This window comes from Cyrtonyx montezumae, unplaced genomic scaffold (assembly GCF_038088225.1).
Source record: "Cyrtonyx montezumae isolate F1298 unplaced genomic scaffold, pur_monq_1.0 scaffold_3, whole genome shotgun sequence".
NCBI lineage: Eukaryota > Metazoa > Chordata > Aves > Galliformes > Odontophoridae > Cyrtonyx > Cyrtonyx montezumae.
Genome location: NW_027072034.1, coordinates 45,764,790 through 45,781,856, shown reverse-complemented (window position 1 = coordinate 45,781,856; position 17,067 = coordinate 45,764,790). Strand labels below are relative to the sequence as shown.

The 17,067-nt window shown below is 43.7% G+C and overlaps 2 protein-coding genes across 3 annotated transcripts in view; one reads left to right on the top strand and one right to left on the bottom strand.

Moving 5' to 3' along the window:
* Nucleotides 1–7,154, top strand: part of MAP3K15 (mitogen-activated protein kinase kinase kinase 15) — a 68,531-nt gene extending 61,377 nt beyond the window's left edge. Inside the window, exons 21-30 of the mRNA XM_065741423.1 lie at nucleotides 521–704; nucleotides 1,887–2,064; nucleotides 2,747–2,921; nucleotides 4,041–4,226; nucleotides 4,733–4,838; nucleotides 5,374–5,584; nucleotides 5,980–6,092; nucleotides 6,259–6,356; nucleotides 6,476–6,552; nucleotides 7,052–7,154. Coding sequence (XP_065597495.1) covers nucleotides 521–704; nucleotides 1,887–2,064; nucleotides 2,747–2,921; nucleotides 4,041–4,226; nucleotides 4,733–4,838; nucleotides 5,374–5,584; nucleotides 5,980–6,092; nucleotides 6,259–6,356; nucleotides 6,476–6,552; nucleotides 7,052–7,133 — 1,410 coding nt within the window. The 3' untranslated portion in view covers nucleotides 7,134–7,154. The remainder of the gene's footprint in view (nucleotides 1–520; nucleotides 705–1,886; nucleotides 2,065–2,746; nucleotides 2,922–4,040; nucleotides 4,227–4,732; nucleotides 4,839–5,373; nucleotides 5,585–5,979; nucleotides 6,093–6,258; nucleotides 6,357–6,475; nucleotides 6,553–7,051) is intronic.
* Nucleotides 7,155–8,054: 900 nt separating this feature from the next.
* On the bottom strand, nucleotides 8,055–16,492 carry PDHA1 (pyruvate dehydrogenase E1 subunit alpha 1). 2 transcript variants are annotated; one of them, XM_065741420.1, is made up of 12 exons: nucleotides 16,327–16,492; nucleotides 14,876–14,890; nucleotides 13,725–13,793; nucleotides 13,461–13,634; nucleotides 12,724–12,850; nucleotides 11,812–11,903; nucleotides 11,349–11,441; nucleotides 10,589–10,744; nucleotides 10,321–10,392; nucleotides 10,023–10,090; nucleotides 9,054–9,162; nucleotides 8,055–8,464 (listed from the first exon to the last, which is right to left on the bottom strand). In XM_065741420.1, the coding sequence occupies exons 1-12, from the start codon at nucleotides 16,393–16,395 to the stop codon at nucleotides 8,294–8,296; spliced, it is 1,215 nt and encodes a 404-aa protein (XP_065597492.1). In that variant the 5' UTR covers nucleotides 16,396–16,492; the 3' UTR covers nucleotides 8,055–8,293. The 2 variants fall into 2 exon arrangements, with proteins under 2 accessions (XP_065597492.1, XP_065597493.1); XM_065741421.1 differs by lacking the exon at nucleotides 14,876–14,890.
* Nucleotides 16,493–17,067: the final 575 nt, after the last annotated feature.

Genomic DNA, 17,067 nt, shown 5'->3' with positions numbered 1-17,067 from the left:
TGGAGGTGGTGACAAGATCAAGGTCGTTGTGAGTAATGGTGCAAGGAAATTTGGCAGCAGTGGGAGCAGAACAGGTGCAGACCTCAGGCAGTGAGGCAGTCATGTTTGGAGGAGGAAGTCACTCCTGACCCCGAGCGTGAATATGCTGCGTAAGGTCAGCAGCTGAGAGAGATGGGGTGCACTACCCTAGGAGGGATCTGTGGTAGTGTGAGAAGCAGCATTTGAAGCCCTTGGGATGGATGATGTCCAGATCTGGAGATTGTCTGAAGGTAGGTGTTGGGACACATCTGTACCTTGACATTTGTGTAGCACAGTGGGCATTCAGGCCATGTTTGCAGTGCAGTAAAACAGGATCAGAGCCTCATTGTCACTTCACTGCTTTGTGTTGGCACCTAGATTGCTCCTTTTCCTCTTTGAAGTTACCATCAGTGAGCGTGTGCTGGGTCAAGCTAAGAAAACTTACGCCTATACTCTTCTTGCTGCTTTGTTAAAATAATTTGTGTTTGTGTTTTATTTGCAGGTTGGGATGTTTAAGATTCATCCTGAAATTCCAGAATTGCTGTCTGCTGAAGCAAGGGCCTTTATTTTGCTCTGTTTTGAACCTGATCCTTGTAAGCGTGCTACAGCGTCTGATTTGCTCAGAGATTCCTTCCTGAAACAAGTCAACAAGGGCAAGAAAAGCAGAATCGCATTCAAGCCTTCAGGTATCAGCCAAATGCAGGTCAACATCATTAGTAAGGGTTATGTAAAAGATTGGGGCCATTAAGCACTTTCTTGTACTTGTGCCAAGTAATCAGCAGGAACTCTACAGCCGAAAGTGCCTGTGATTTGTAACGAGACATTTAAATATGTGACAATTTCCTCAAAATATGATGTCTTGCTTATTTTGCTTACTGCGTAATTGCCTCCCAACCAAATTCCACCTTCTCCCACAAATAAATGGCCCATTTATAGAAAATTTAAATTAGAAAAATGATGTTCTGTAAAGACTCCAAAGCCAGTCTGCATTTTAGCTTCACAGTTTGCTACAGCTCAGAGATCTGGGCTTCATAGAGCCAGTCCTGGAAATGGGTCTGTCAGGTGTTTCTGTCTACGTGGGTCAGCGTTGTCCAGTTTGATATAGAGCCTGGCAGTTTGGCTCTGTTTGCTGAGGGAGCTACATTGGGGGTTGTTCAGTTTTATCCACATAGCGTGTTTCCCCCTGCTCCCCCAGTATATCAGCCACATATCACATCTCAGTGATAACCATTAGTATAGACTTATCAAATTAATCAGTGTTTGAAGGAATTGTTTATTTAAAAAATAAGCAAATGCATTATCTTGCTTCCCCTTTCTCATGTCTGCACACATACACGCTCAACGTTCCCAGCACAAGCTGAATCACTTCTCTTTTTGATCATTTTTCCCCTCTTGAAAGAAGAGGAATGGAATTCTAAAGGAGGGATGGGGGGAACTAGCAAATTATAGCATCTAGCTGAGCTCTTTTCAGCAAGGAAGTGGGCACCTCTGTCCTGAGAGGCAGTGGGCAGCAGGGGAGCTGGCACTGATGGTGGGGCTCCTTCAGATAACCCAAGGAGCTGCTGCTGCAGGGGAGCACTGGGAGCAGCAAGAAGTTGGCCATGGCCATGAGCAGAGCAGATGAACACTGCATCCTGCTTGAGAGGAGGAAAGGCAGCAGCTGCAACTGCATATGTGCATGGCTGCCTCAGAGCCAGGGAGAGCTGTGCTCCTTTGGAATGGGACAAGAGCTCCTTTGTGAGAACAGCAGCGCGTGAGTGTGTGTCTGCGTGCAAGCAAGGGTAGAGAAATGGCATCCCTATTTCTTCTTTAAGCACATTGCTCTTCCTGCCTCTGTGTGCTCCATGTTCTGTAATGTCTGCTCACAGATTTCAGTCGGAACGCATCCCTCCCGCTGCCAGTCCACGGAGAACAGGCTGGCAGCAGCAGCAGCGAGCACGGCTCTGTTTCGCCAGACTCTGATGTACAGCATGACATGTTTTTTGAAAGGCCGAAGAGATCCATTTCAGAGATTCAGACGAGGCATCCCATTGCCCATTTACTGAGGTAAAATAGTTGCTTTTCACTTGACACCTGTGAGGACTGTGTGGATTTAATTGAAGTTTAATTCTGTCTGGGGGCATTTATTTCACACGATGACTGGGTAAGCAGGTGCGTTATATGGCAAGTGAGTTCACAGGCAAGATACTGGTCAGTTTAAGTATTATTTATATTTAACTAATGAACAACGATTCTGTTTCTCTTTGAGGTTTCCATGTATTTATGCATTCTTTTTCCCCGGGGAATAAATGTTGGTCTCCCACTGAGTGATTCAGGAGTAGATGAGCTGCTCCCTTCCAAGTACTCTTGAGAGAACGTAAGAAAGGGGCAGCAGACAGCTTTGCTGATCAGAAAGCACAAAGCAATACTTTCAAACGAGTATGCTACAGTATGGGGCCAGAAAAATAAACAGCAGTCTCAGTCCAAAATTCTCAGCTTTCCTCCCCAGAACTGAGGCAGCGCTGGCTGATGCTGGTGCTGCTTCTCAGCACGGTGCCACCAGTGAGGTTTTCTTCAGCTGAGCATATGAACCCTCTTCTCTCTCAGAATTAGTGTTTAGCAGTGTGATCAATGCCCTGCTATAGCTTAACTCACGTCTGCAGCCACCAGTTACCCCTGTTCACTACTGACAGTGCCACCACGTGGGCAGTTCTGTGGTCTCTTATTTGTGTCCCTGTTGCTGATGCAGTGTACCTGATGAGGGCCTGGCCCCGGAGGACAGAAGTGCCTCTCCTTCCACTGAGGATAAGGATTCTGGTCTGTTCCTGCTACGGAAGGACAGCGAACGCCGGGCCATTCTATATAAAATTCTCAAGGAAGAACAGAATAAAGTTGCTTCAAATTTGCAGGATTGTATTGCACAGGTAATTTCATTTCAGCTCTCCTTTCCATGCTTCGAAACAAAAACAACAAACCAAATAGTCAGCATCACTCCTTCCCTGAATACTAATAAAGGAAGATGCCAGCAGTGCTAAACTGATAGAGGTCCACATTCCTGTAGTCCAGGTTCTCAGTGGCACTGGTGTTTGATGGCCTTTTAACTGTGTTGAAGCCTTTTGCTGTAGTCTGAATGGGTACCAGACGTCACCCCGTGGGCGCAGCTGGGCTTCTGTTATTTGGGCAGCTGGTGGCTGTTTGAGGACTGAAGTGCTGAGGTTGTGAGATGTGGTTTTGGTGTTGTTTTGGGGGGTTTCTGTTTGTTTTTTTTTTTAAGGACAAAATTGTGAAATAGTTCATGGCCTTAAAAGTCTAAAATTTGTACATGACATCTCAGTCGGCAGAACTATGGTTTTAAATATTTTCCAGGATAAAGAAAGGATTATTTAGTAAGGCACCTCCTACCTCAGTCTCCAGCTGTTCTGCAGCACTGCTTTAATCATCTTTCCATTATTCCTGCAATACTTGCCCTTTTCCTTTTAATCACACAGGTGGTCGTTCCTACATGTTCTGAAATGGCTTTGACTGCAGGGGGTACAGGCTGCAAATCAGGGAATGAGCGCTTGAGTGCGGTCGCTGTGTAACCATAGGCCTCCTTCTGACTTCTGATAGATGGGTGCATAAACATAGTGGTTATATAACGTCTACACCATTACCTGGAAGTCCAGAGTCAGCTTATCGTAGGGACACTGGCTGCCAACATTCGTGTCTCTTACAACTCCCTCTGCTGCTTTTGTGGAGGAGAGCTGCCCTCTGCAGTGCATTGGACAAATGTGTCAGCATCACCGTGAGCCTCCCCGTGACAGCCACGATAGCTGTGATTCATTTTTTGGAAAACGGGAATTACTGTTAAGAATAAATAAATAAAAATAGACAGAGGGAGAAAATAAAGACTTGGAGGAACCAAAAGCTCTGCGATATCTGTGCTTGGGTCTCGAAATACACGAGCAGAGCCTAGTATCTAGTAACCTAGATACTAATACTACAAATTAGTTACTGAATGATGTTGGGATTTACTTGATAGGCGTTCGTTATCTTTTCTGCAGAGCTCTGAAGACCTGCAACTTTCAGTGGCCCACATCAAGCAAATTATTGGGATTTTAAGGGACTTCATACACTCTCCTGAGCACAGAGTGATGGCTTCTACCATATCCAAGTTGAAAATGGATCTGGACTTTGACAGCACTTCCATCAGTCAGATTCACCTGGTGCTGTTTGGATTTCAGGATGCGGTGAGTTCCTTGCCCAGCACAGGAGAGGAATTCTTCTTGGGCAGACCTCTCAGTGCAGGGGTTTGTAGCCTCCCCACTCTTCCTCACCTCACCTCTCCCCCCATTCCTGCTCCCGCTGAACAGCCATCAGAAAAGCTGCAGAGGGGCATATGGAGCTGAAGCCCTGATGGATTGTGGCCTCAGCCTTCGTGAGATGATGGGCACTCACAGCCTGGCCATGAAGCTGTGAAGGGCTGAAGGGCTGCCAGCAAGCTCTAAAGCTTCTGCATTCTGCATTTGTTTCCTGTTTAATTCCCAGTGTATGGTAGAGGGGCATGAATGTCACAGCCTGTTTGAGAGCTGTAGCCTAAAACTGTCAGATTTGTTGTTTAGACTTTCAGAAGCAGGAGCATTTTAGTGATTCTTGCACTAAACACTTCACAATATTGAGAAAGAACATTTTGTTTCCTAATGTGCAAGTAGTTTGTTGCAAATTAACTTACTTTTACTTGCTCATATACCTGCAGGTGAACAAAGTGTTAAGAAATCACTTAATAAGGCCTCACTGGATGTTTGCAATGGACAATATAATTCGCCGTGCAGTCCAAGCAGCAGTCACCATTCTTATTCCAGGTATGAATGCTACACGACATTTAGGTCATATCCAAATGGTTAACACTGCTTGTCTGATCTGGGTATGTGCTCTGAAAAATGAGTGCTCAGCTCTGGAGCAGATGCAGTGCAGTGCATTTATGTGAGGAGAGCATGATTTTGACCAGCAGATGGGCAGGTAGCAGGAACAAGCACGACCATCACCAAAAGGGAGGAGCTTAAGTGTTGGTGACCTGTCCAGGAGTAAGGCTAAGAATGAAGTCTGTGAATAGTTCTGTAACTGAAGTGCTGAACCCCGTTGTTTGCAGTATGAGAATGTTCTGAACTCACTGACAGCGAACCCTTTTAGTCCAGAGGTGCTGTGACACTTCTCTTAGCAGTGATGGTGGTGGTCTAGCTAACAAGGCTTTTCCTACTCCTCTGTGCATCACAAAAAGAAGTCCACAGCCTGAGCTGAAGCGCTTCCACTTGCAGGAATGAAGAGCAAACTGCATTAATCTGTGGAGATAAACTCATCCAAACAGAATCTTCTTAAGGTGTTGTTCCATTTTATCAGAACTTCGAGCTCACTTCGAGCCAGCACCAGAAACTGAAGGTGGCGACAAAGACTGCGATGAAGTGGAAGAGAGCTTCCATCCCTCTGAACAAAACGGGACTGAGGATGCTGCTGTCACGTCAGGAGTCAGCACCCTCAGCTCCGTGGTGTCACGCGAGGCTCAGCAGCAGCTTAGCCTGGAGTTGGGCAGACTCAAACAAGAGACCATAAGGTAACCCACGCATGAATCCTATTTCTCACGGGTTATTTTGGTATGTTGCTCCTCATGCACCTTCTGTATAGGATGCTTTTTAAATCACTGCAGTGGTACACAGCCTTGCAGTAAATTATAAAATCAGAAACTTGGCCCAGGGGAACTGCTGAACACCAGGAAAAGAACTTACAACGTATTTACTAAACTCTGCTGCAAAGATGAGAGCCTTGAGGGCTACCACCAAGCTGAGACGCAGACAACGAAAAAGAAATCTGTCACAGGATCTGTTACTTAGGAGCATCAAGTATCCCTTGTATCAAGTCCTGTGGTAGCTGTTAAAAAATGATACGTGTATTTTTCAGTTGGATTTATTCTCGGTCTCATGGCTGTTTGATCTCTCTTTATGCTAACAGGCTTTTGGAAAAACTCGTCCAGAAGGAGAAGGAGTATCAGACCCTCTTACAACGATCTTTGGAGCAAAAAACTCATGAACTGCACTTGCTTCAATTAAAACTTAAACCCAGAGGTATGAGAAGATACTGAGTACTGCGACAGTACGTATGTGCAGTGTTTTGTTTCATGGGAATTAAAGGGTGATGTGGGTCCTCTATTTCAAGTTTTAGCAGTCTCAAACACACTACTTTTGTCCTAGTTTTGAGGTGTATTGACCTATTTTTTTTTTCCTGTTGAAGACTGGCAGTGGCCTGCCTCAGCTTTAAAAGAGAATGCAGACTCAGAGCTCACAAACTGGCTGAAACAACAAGGCGCAGACCTGGATGCCATTAGAAGGGTAAAAAAAAAAGATAAAAAAATAAAAAAATCACCTTTAATAAAAAATAAATGGCAGCCCTTGTTGGCATTTTGGTTTCATAGAAGGAATACTTATTTAGGAACAAATTTCCCTTTCAGTTTGCTGAAGAGGATTATACACTGAGTACTGTTCTTAATGACATCACTAAGGATGATTTGCGATGCCTTCAACTGCGGTGAGGAACTGCATCTTTAGATCTCTGCTGGGAGCTGAGTTAATAATAAAAAAAAGGGGGGAGGGGTAGATGTTAGGGTATTTGATAGGCCCATCAATTGACTTTGTCTGTTAACATATGAACAGTGCTGACTGTCAAGCTATAACAACATAAACGGTACTGTAAGTTATAACACATGCCCTCCAGCTTTTTGTGTTTACCATCACTGAGAACTATTTCTCCACCATTCAGCACTGAGTGGGCACGCAGGCATGAAGAACTTTTCCTCCCCATTTCGCTGTCATCCTGTTAACTCCCGATGGCATGCAAGAAGTTGTTTGGCCCCAAGCTTGGAGGAATATAGTGTTTGGTTTGGGGTTTTTTTTTAATGCTGTTGTAACTGGTAAATCACTGGGTACTCTAGAGTGTACTTCTTGCTCACTTTCAAGTACTGGTGATGGCTGTTTCTCCCTCACCTGTAACTGCCCTCCCTCACCATTCTCCATTCTTCTTGAGACAGGGGCGGTCTTCGCTGCAGAATCTGGAATGCAATATTAACCCACAGACAAACGCGTGCTAAGACCACAGAGGCAGAAGGTTAGCTCTTGGGAAACACAGTGTGTAACAGGAGGAAGCAGGTGGAAGAGAACCATTCCTAAATTATTGGATGTATAGATGTACATGGTCTCCCTGCCTTGCAGGTTTTGCACAATTAATAACAGCTCATTTGACTATCAGCATTAATACACAGCCAACAGCACTAATAGCTTATGGAAGAGTAACACAGAAGATAAATGCCTATCAATCACTGTAATTATGTGATTTAGTAGTTGGGTAGGGATAGTGATAGGAGGATGGTTGGACTAGATGATCTTGTAGGTCCTTTCCAACCTTATGAACCTATGTAAATATAAAGCCTTAGCTGAGAAAGTCTTTCCTGCAAATAGGTACACAGGTACCTGGTTTTAGCTCAGACAGTGTCAGTTTTCTTTGTAGTGTCTGGTATGATTATATGTTTTGGCTTTAGGAGGAAAAACAATGTTGCCAACAGACCAATGTTTTAGTTGCTTCTGAGCAGTGCTGTATAGATTGGAGGTCATTCTGGTTTTCTAGCTTCTTGTACTGTCCTGACAGGGAAGGGGCTGAGGGGAACACAGGGAGCTGGGGGGGACAGAATGGGGACTGTACCACATACCTGAACTGGCCTTAGCATCGTGCAAAGTGAACTTACTTCAAAGGGGTGACAGGTCTGCTGGCTGATGCTTTAGGCAGGAAGGGGTTAAGCTCCACTGTATATCACCTCTTCCTCTACCACTGTACATAGCTTCATGTATTAAAGCTACTCTCAGTGAGCACCTAAGAGCTGCTGTGATGGTTTTTGTTTTGTAATCTGTCTGCAGCAAAAAACATGGCAAACCTAAAAGGTCTTGGTTTCTTCATGAATGGTTTTCCAAGCAACAACAACAAAAAAAAAGCAAACAGAAAACCAGATTAAATGTTAAAGTTTAATGTTTTCTTTTCTTTTTTTTTTTTTTAACACTGTACATGACAAATACAGCAATCCAAAGAAAAACTGTGAAGCAAATATATAACAATTTAAATAAAATGCTGCTTTCTCATAGTTCAACTCCTTCTGAAACAACATTCAATCTGTATTGGGAGGGGACTGCCTTACTCAACAGCTCCTCTTCTGGAAGAGGAGCTGTTAAATAAAGATTAAGGTTTGCTTCTGAGTCATTAGAGTTCTTGTAAATGCATTCACTTATGAATGGCTGAGGGACTTATATTTTATCCACTGGTTTGGGCCACGCACTTCAAAGGGTGGCTCATTGAAGTAAATGTGGTTACCTAGTTCTTCCAGCGGGGGCTCTGGGTCAGTGGTAGCAAACTGAGCAGCTTCCTCTATCTCCTTTCTCACTGCCACATCAATTTCCTAAATGAAGAAGGAATGCTAATTAGAAGGGAGCTCAGAAAAAGCAGCAATGTTTTGTATTTAAAAGCAATACTGAAGTACTGATCGGACTTACTTAGTGTTAAAGCTGTTTATAAAAAACAAGAAAACTGTGAAAGTTTCCTCCCTACTAAAGCAAGGATAGTACATTTAATTATCCCAGAAGAGTAAGACCTCACTGAGTGTTTTCCTTTTTGAATTCTCTTTCTGCAAAATAATGTAAGTATGCAGAGAAATGCGAGAATACTGTCAGTGTAAGACAGAGCTCAAAGCCTTACCTGCTTTCTAGCTCACGTGGACAATTTTGAATTCTAGATGTTAGTGTGACAGGAGATGTATTTGAAACACTAACACTCACACACAGAGCCCTGCACTGAGTTACACTGGGCACCCAAAAGCAAAAAGCAGTTCCAGCAGAGCACAACTGCATTAGCTGGTGTGAAACAAAACTTCACTATCACCCCAAAGATTACATTCTAATAAGAAAGCTCAAAGAACAAGTGATCCACACCCAAGATAAACATTATGTGAATGCACAAGAGCTTGCCTAAACATCTACTAAAAGCCATACCTTTAATTCTTCAACACTAGCAAGGTTATTGTTGATCATTCTGTCCTTCAGCAAAGTAATGGGATCACTTTTGCTTCTGACTTCTTGAATTTCTTCTCTAGTACGATAGCTAGGAGGAAGAAAAGCAAAGAGATGAACTTTAGTAATTCTCCTGAATAGAAGTGATGTTCTGAACATAGCTCATGTTTAGGGAAAAGGTGTGACCAAAGAATTGTCAGGAATGCAGTGAAAATCCAGCAGCATTCATTATCCAAAGCACATCCAGAACACTTCCTAGATTTCAAAGTGGACACTGAAATAAATCCAGACTTAAATATGATGTGGGTATGAAAAGGAAAGCTGCTGTAGCCAAGATGGTTACTCTTGAGGCTGTATTTCCCCTCCCTGTCTCCACTAAGGGAAGGAGCAGTGGGGGTGCTACATGACTTGACTTACCCCACGCTGTTAGATTAGGTCACACCACTTGGAGAGAGACACATTTAACAAACTCAATCAAAACTTCCAATTCACTACAAGTACCTTAACATGTCATTGGAAACATGTCTACTTTATGTACATCATTTTGAATGCCCTGGGTGGTACAATCCCCAAGTCTCTTTGGCACCTGGATGTTTGTGCCTTTTAGCAAGTGTTCCATTTGACAGGACGCTCAGCTGCTCCTTCACTTGTAGCTCACAGGATTTTTATATACTCTACAAACCCTGGAGAAGTGCACTGCTTTTCAGTCACAGCTTTCTTAGAATACACCACAAAGTCACACAGAATGCATGATTCATTAATAAAAGGCACAGAAATTGAACTTAATACTGAAAATAGAAGAAAGGATGAGTGGCCAGACTTGCCATAGTGATTTTATCACAACCTTCATGCATTTCACACTGGATTTAAACATCACATCCATGCCAGTTATGGGATTTTGACCATCAGTACTTGTTTTCAGTGAATGCTAACAGAGGGTTTCCACGGTACCTTATGCCAGGGTCACTCATACTGTGGCCGTGGTAACGGTACGTCTGCAACTCCATCACAATAGGACCCTTACAAAGAAAGAAGATACAGACAGCATTACCAGTTTGTTGTTATTGCAGTAAGTAGATGCTACAGGTGAACTGCATGAGTGATGAATGTGTTTAATTCAACTTTCTTTCTTAGTCAATTCACATAACATTATCACAACCAGCAAAACAAAACTCCTCTTAAATGAAAAAGTATGTAGCAATTATTGCTGAAAGCTTCACCTATGGTAAAGGAATGGCTACTGACTTACTTTTCCAGCTCTACAGTACTCAGCTGCAAACTTGGCTGCTTCTCGAACACAGAGAACATCCATGCCATCCACCTAAGGCACAGAATGAGTTGAATCAAAAAGAGACCACAAAACAAACTTTCAAATTCACTACTTCCATTTCATAAATATAATAGGGACTCAATCTCCAATTTTCTATTAAAAAAAATATTTAGAAATATATTTAGAAATACACAGGCATGCACATATTGTACGTGCTTGCCTCAAAACACGCTGCAGCTGTACTCACCCTGAGCCCTGGGATGAAGTCTCCTCTTTTGTAGTAGTCAGTACTGGCTGCAGCTCTTTCAACTGAGGTTCCCATTCCATACCGATTGTTCTCACAGATGAAAATACAAGGCAACTTCCACAAGGCTGCCATATTGTATGTTTCAAATATCTGGCCCTGAAAGAAAAGGAGCATGTTTTATCTGGACAGAGAGCTCATGCTTCAAGCATTAGGCTCTACTGAAAAATCATTCAGCTGCAGCTAGTAGAACTTCTGATGCACGAAGCAGTCTGAACCTAGCCCAGCCCCTCCCTGCAGCTTAGCAGGAATAAAAGACACGTTACATAAGGCAACTTTTACCTCCACTCGTGTTTCACAGAGCTTCTTAACTTTTAAACCTATTTCAGTCTCTGTGTTAGAGTAGCACAAAACACAGAATGGTTTGAGTTGGAAGGGACCCTTAAAGGCCACATGGTTTTGAAAACAGGAAGGTTAAATCAACAGTGCACTCTAAATTGCTATTTTTTTCCATCTGCCTTAATTTCTCTGCCAGTACCATGAAGATAGTTGTCTCAAAGGAAGTGGTTCAGCTGACTCGTTTTTTTAAACTGTTGTTACAACAGATTCAAAGGCAGATGTTGTCTGGGTTGCAGCTGCTATGACAGGGGAAGGTGTTCCCCTACAACCCAGCAGAAAGGCAGAGCTCACAGTTCACAAAAGGAAAACTGATTGCCCACATTCACGTTCATCCTCACAGAGCTACTCTAGACAGCATGCTTACCTGGTTGGCTGCACCATCCCCATATAGAGTCAGGCAGACTTCATTTTTCCCAAAGTATTTGCAGGCCAGCGCAATCCCAGCTCCAAGAGGAACCTACCACAGCACAGGACAAAACAACAGTTTAGAACAAGGTTAAAAGAACGTTGGAGACAGGTTGGCTGTGAAGTGTGAAGACACACTGACAATATCAGGGATGTACTCAACAGATAGACAGTAGTAACAAATGGAAATGTGTTGGTGACAATCTGTCTAGCAGCTAAAACATAAATGTTAACTAGATTCTTGGCTTGATGCAGATTGCAAATCAGCAAGCCAGAATAACAACAGATTTAATAGCCACAAAGCAATAGTAACTGCATACAAGTTCACACTGTGAAAACTGAGAAGAAATGCTAGGATGGGACACCAGCCAAATTCAACTCGTGTTCTAAAGCAGGAGTCACATATATATATATATATATACCTGGGCACCAACAATACCATTCCCACCATAAAAGTTTTTGGTATACATATGCATTGATCCTCCTTTTCCCTTCACACATCCTCCTTTTCGACCTGAAACACAAACAAGGGATTTCTTTTTTCAGAAGAAAAATACTATACAAATGGTAACATCCCATTCAAATCCTAAAGGTAATAATACTGAGACAATGTTACTGTCATCAATCTATCTCATACATCACACACAACAGCCTCTCCCCACAGAACTCACAGTTAAATGTATCACCAAACAAATAAAAGAAGCTGGGGGGAGAATGCTAATGAAAACATCACTTGAGAAGCACAGAATAAGATTTATTCATTAATTTTAGCCCCTACTTATAGTAAAGTGCTCTTGTATTTTTCCAGACACTGAAACTTCTCAGGTACTCTTCTATTTGAAATAACCAGTACGGTCTTCATTTCTCATCTATCTCATCTGTGCTATTTTAACAAATAGTGCAAGAAGTACATATAGTCCTTTTACTGACAGCTACATGTTTTTTCCCCCGTCTGTTATCCCGATGCCTCTTAGAACATTAGAGACAGGACTCATGTAATGTACTCTGGCAAATTATCGTGGTTCCTGTGTTTCATCTTTTAGGTTCTAAAGGCATTCTCAGCACAGTTTGTCCTTCTGCTACTCCAGAACCAAACTGCAGTCAACTGGTTTATTTCTCCCTGTATTTTTGCAGCACTTAAACCTTTTTACGTTTTCAATGCAGCTGCTTTTTATTACAGAACACTGATCACACGCAATCTTCATTCTGCCACGTCACTAAATTACTTCTGGATGCCCAGCATACCCCGTGCATCAAAATCAGTTTGAACTTTAGAAAAAAAGCCCTGATGCTCGTACAGTAGCACAAGAATCCCCACCTTACTTAGCACAAACCTGTAAGTTCAGCGAGTATTTCTCGAACAGGAACGCCTCGAGCATAGGTAAAACCATGAGCCCTGTATGCTGTTATCACGTGGTCTGTAGGCTTTATGGCAACTTCAAGCCCTACGCAGCAAGCCTCCTGTCACAAATGGAAAGAGAGTTCAGCAACAAAGAGGAGTGCACGATTTCCACTGCAGTCCCCCACACAAGAAATAAAGCAGGAAACAGGAAAAGCACAGACACAGCAGAGTGCCTTAAAGCCCAAGGAGGTCTAGGCCTGTATTTGCAGAACCTGGAGCTACAGTAGCCTCAGGCTCTATGTTCCAACCTGTCCTGTGTGCAACCACCACAATTAGGCAAGAAGAAAATGAAGTGGTGAAAGGAACTGCAGATTTCTTCTATGCTCGTCTCCCAGATGAAATATCCACATTTTTGATGATGATGTGACCCTCTGAATGCATTTAACTGAGTTTGCTACTATTGTTCATTCCTCCTGTTCAGCTGAAACTGCAGCTGCACATTGCCTTCCCTCTCCTCCTATTGCTGTCCCAAGAAATCAGGGATTCCTCTGTGTCCTTAAACCCTGTTTGTAGGAAAACAATGACCCAAATCACAGACCTGCCACAGCTTCAGATATCGTGCAAGATAGTCAGTTCTAGATTTACTCCCTCATCTATTCAAATCCCTAAATTAAATAGGGTGAGACGATATAAAAATGTCTCTGGGAGAAGAGGGGGAAAGAGTCTCACCTGACCATCATATAAATGACAGAAGCCACGAATAATCTTCTGCTTGTACAGCTGGTCAGACTTCAGCTCCATGCGCCGTATGGTCTGCATAGTCTTGTAGTAATGGAGCCCCTCATCCCGAGTCAGCACTGCTGTGGTAGGAGGGCCTTCTTCCAGGCGATGGAGGTCACACGGCTGTAAAGTCAAACAAGCAGTTACTCCTTGACACTCGATCCTGTTTATCAATAGCATAGAATGTGAGTGTTAAGCATTCAGCTCCTTTACCTTAATTTCAAATGTTGCTTCGTTTGCAAAGTCTGCATAGTTACGTGATGCTACCATCACTCGAGAGGCCTTCAAAAGAAAAGCAAAGTATGAGCAATACTGACATAATTATCATGCAGAAACAGATGAAGTTGACTATAAGAAGCATCAAAATCACAAAAAATATGTATTTTTCCCTTCAGCTGACAGATTCCCTGCATGAGCAGTGACACAGCCCATTGAGATGGCTCTTTGCACTGACTGCAACTTCACCTTGACAGAACAAAAAACTTCCCTGGGAGAAAAAAAAAACAACACACAGCCCAACACCAACACAGCAGGCTTCTGGAATGTGAACTACTCTCTTTCCACATAAGGGGAAGAGAAGCTGGAAGGATGCAGGCAATAATAACCAAGGCAGGGAGTGTTATTTAAGCAGGTAACAGCACGGCTACCCATGAGCACATGAAATACAGAACTACACAATGGCTGATGCAGACGAGACAAGATGTTTGAAGATACACTACTGTTCTGTCTAAAAGAACATGCACAGTCTATTAACTAACAACTGGCATTCTCAGATAACTTAAGTGGTAATCATCTGTCCATGCATGCCTTGTGGCCGCAGCAAAGCAGTACTGCTGATTGCTGTAGGTACATTTCAGAAGCTTATTCAACCATGGCATTTGCATACGTTCAGCTCAAGGTTAACTCTTTCTAAACTTTGAGGCGACCAGTTCTGTCTCCAGCAAAGCTATGATTGATGCATGTAACATTTGGGAAAAAGGCAGGAGAAATTTCTCAATGCTTGACGGTTATCTCTTGTTGGCTATTTAATTTGGCTGTCACGACCTTGCAAACCCCCACAGTATCAGATTAAATATTTGGAGTTCTTAATTTAAACCAGGTTTCTACACTGTTTACCATGATGCAACAATACTACCACTGATAAAAGCTATTTTAGTTCTAAAGTCGGTCATGAGTTTGGGATGCACAGAACCAGCAAATGACTGAGGTCAGAAGGGACTTCTGCAGGTCAGCTTGGTCCAACCTCCAGCCCCAAACAGAAGCAGCAACACTGGAAAATCTCTACAAAAGTTCTTAATACATGGCCAGTACACGTCTGCAGAAACAAACATCAAAAGCCTTGACAAAATTGGTTCAGGCCTTACCTCACTAACAGCTCCCTAGGGTAGCAGCATTTGGAAGGAGAAAAAAAAAAACAAGACAGAAAGAAAAGAGTTAAGTAACTGTACTGAGGGAGGAGAATCAGCAAATTATTAGCTAACCGGAAAGCTGTGACAAAAGTAGTTTCCTTATAGGTAAGCTTTGAGTCATGGAAATCTATCTTTACATTTTCTAGTATGATCACAGTAGGTATAAAATACTGCCTTATGGGTTAAAACTGCTTCAATTTACTTGGAAATTTCTACATTCACTGTAAATGCACAGGAATAGTTAGTATTCGGCAGTCACTAGGACCCCAAAAACCATACAAGATATCCGTAACTGACTTCTGGAGAACATTATGTCAGGAGCAGTACAAGTACATACAGAAAGGAATGCATTCTTGGCACCCAAACCTGAAAACTTTAATACAGACGTTTTACTTGTAAATGAGGAAATGCTTTTAAATCCATATTCCACATAGTCAAAATACGCACAGCAAGGCCTCCTGGTGACCCTGCTCTCTGAAGCCAGCCAGCCACGCCTGTTTCACAACAAATGAGTGCTAGGCCAGAGCTACTTCAGCACTGAAGTAGGGCAACAGGTTTGCTTTCAATGACAGAAAGGCAACTGGCCTTCAGCTGACTGAAAACACACTTTAACACAGCCATAAAACCCCTGTTCTTCCCCAAAGTTTATTTTTCCTTGCAGACACAGTCATTATAATTGAACAAGGAGAATAAAAAGGGAAAATTCTGAAGATGTTTCATGTGAGAGTAAAACCACATCTTTAACATTAATGCAATTTTTAAAACCTCTCAACATGAAAGAATACTCAGGAAAAGATCAAACGACTATTATTTGAGTGAGCAAAGCGAGAGCACTTGCAGCAGGGGAGGTTTGGGTTGGATATAAGGAAAATTTCTTCTCATAGAGTGGTGAGGCAGTGGCACAGGCTGCTCAGAGAGGTGGTGGAGTCACCATTCCTGGAGGTGTTCAAGAGCCGTGTGGATGTGTGGCACTGAGGGATGTGGTGGGCATGGTGTGATGGGTTGGTGGCTGCACTACGTGATCTTAGAGGGCTTTTTCAACCTTCATGATTCGATTCTCTGATTCGCTTCAGAAGAAGCCTGACGAATTCAGAGGGGAACAAGACAAGTAAGCTTATCCTGATTATGACACGGCCGTAAGAACATAACAAAATAAATTCAAACAAGCTTACTGGCTGCAGCGCTCGCCGCGCGCTTCCCGAGGGCTAAGTGCTCAGAGCCTGCCCCGCACGCAGCGACCATTTTGTTTTTCGGCTTTTTTTTCTGCGGGAATACCTTCTCTGGAGGTATTCCCGAGCGGGCCCGGACGCTTTCCCCTCCGACCTGCTTCCCCAGAGTCGGGCTGGGTGCCTTCCTGCGGTCCCCCACCCCACTTCCCGACCCCTGCAGCCGCCGGCCCCTCTCACCGTCCTGCCGGCGGCGGCGGCCGGCCCCTGCAGCACGCGGGAGAGGGCGGCCAGCAGCATCTTGCGCATGGAGCGGTGGAAAGGCTCCCGTCCTCCGCTCTCCCGTCCTCCAGTCTCCTTCAGCCGCCCGCCGAACCCGCCTCAGCTGCCAGGCCCACCCCCAACCAGAACGACGCAGCCGGATGACGTGAGCTCCGGGCGCCGGGCCGGCCGTGCGCATGCGCGGAGGAGCGCGGGCGGCGCCATCGAGCCCCCTCAGTGCCGCGTGAGGCGTGTCCCTTTGACTCCCACACTTGAGACTATATATATAAACATTAATAAGATCGCGCCAGGCAGCCCCGTGAAGTAAAGGCTTCAGGAGGACAATTCCTAACCTATAGTGAAGAGCATGGTCCTGCTCAACAACAAATCCCCTGGAAAAACAGTTCAGCATTTCTTACGTTCCCCTTGTGACGTTCGTCCTATTTCGCCAATACTTTTGTGTTTTCTTCATTAAAAAATAAAGCTATTACAACATCCTGAAATAACTAAATCCTCCCCTCCCCAAAAAGCGGTGCATGAAACGAATTCGTGAGGTAAAAAATGAAAACATAATAAAATCATAGGCTGAGAATGCCAATAGCAAGTTTATTTGATGAAGATGTAATATCTCATAATGGAGCACCTTGCCATGTGTGACTCTGCTGTCACCACAGTGAGGGCGTGTTGTGTGACAGGACGCCAAAACTCAGCCTCTTTCTA

Excerpts from the sequence above, each read along its gene's own strand:
- PDHA1 (XM_065741420.1), bottom strand. The coding sequence starts at position 16,395 with ATGCGCAAGATGCTGCTGGCCGCCCTCTCCCGCGTGCTGCAGGGGCCG. Across the intron at positions 11,904-12,723 it reads AATACTCGCTGAACTTACAG|GTCGAAAAGGAGGATGTGTG; the intron begins GTTTGTGCTAAG and ends TTTGTGTTTCAG. Across the intron at positions 10,393-10,588 it reads ACTTCATCCCAGGGCTCAGG|GTGGATGGCATGGATGTTCT; the intron begins GTGAGTACAGCT and ends TCTGTGCCTTAG.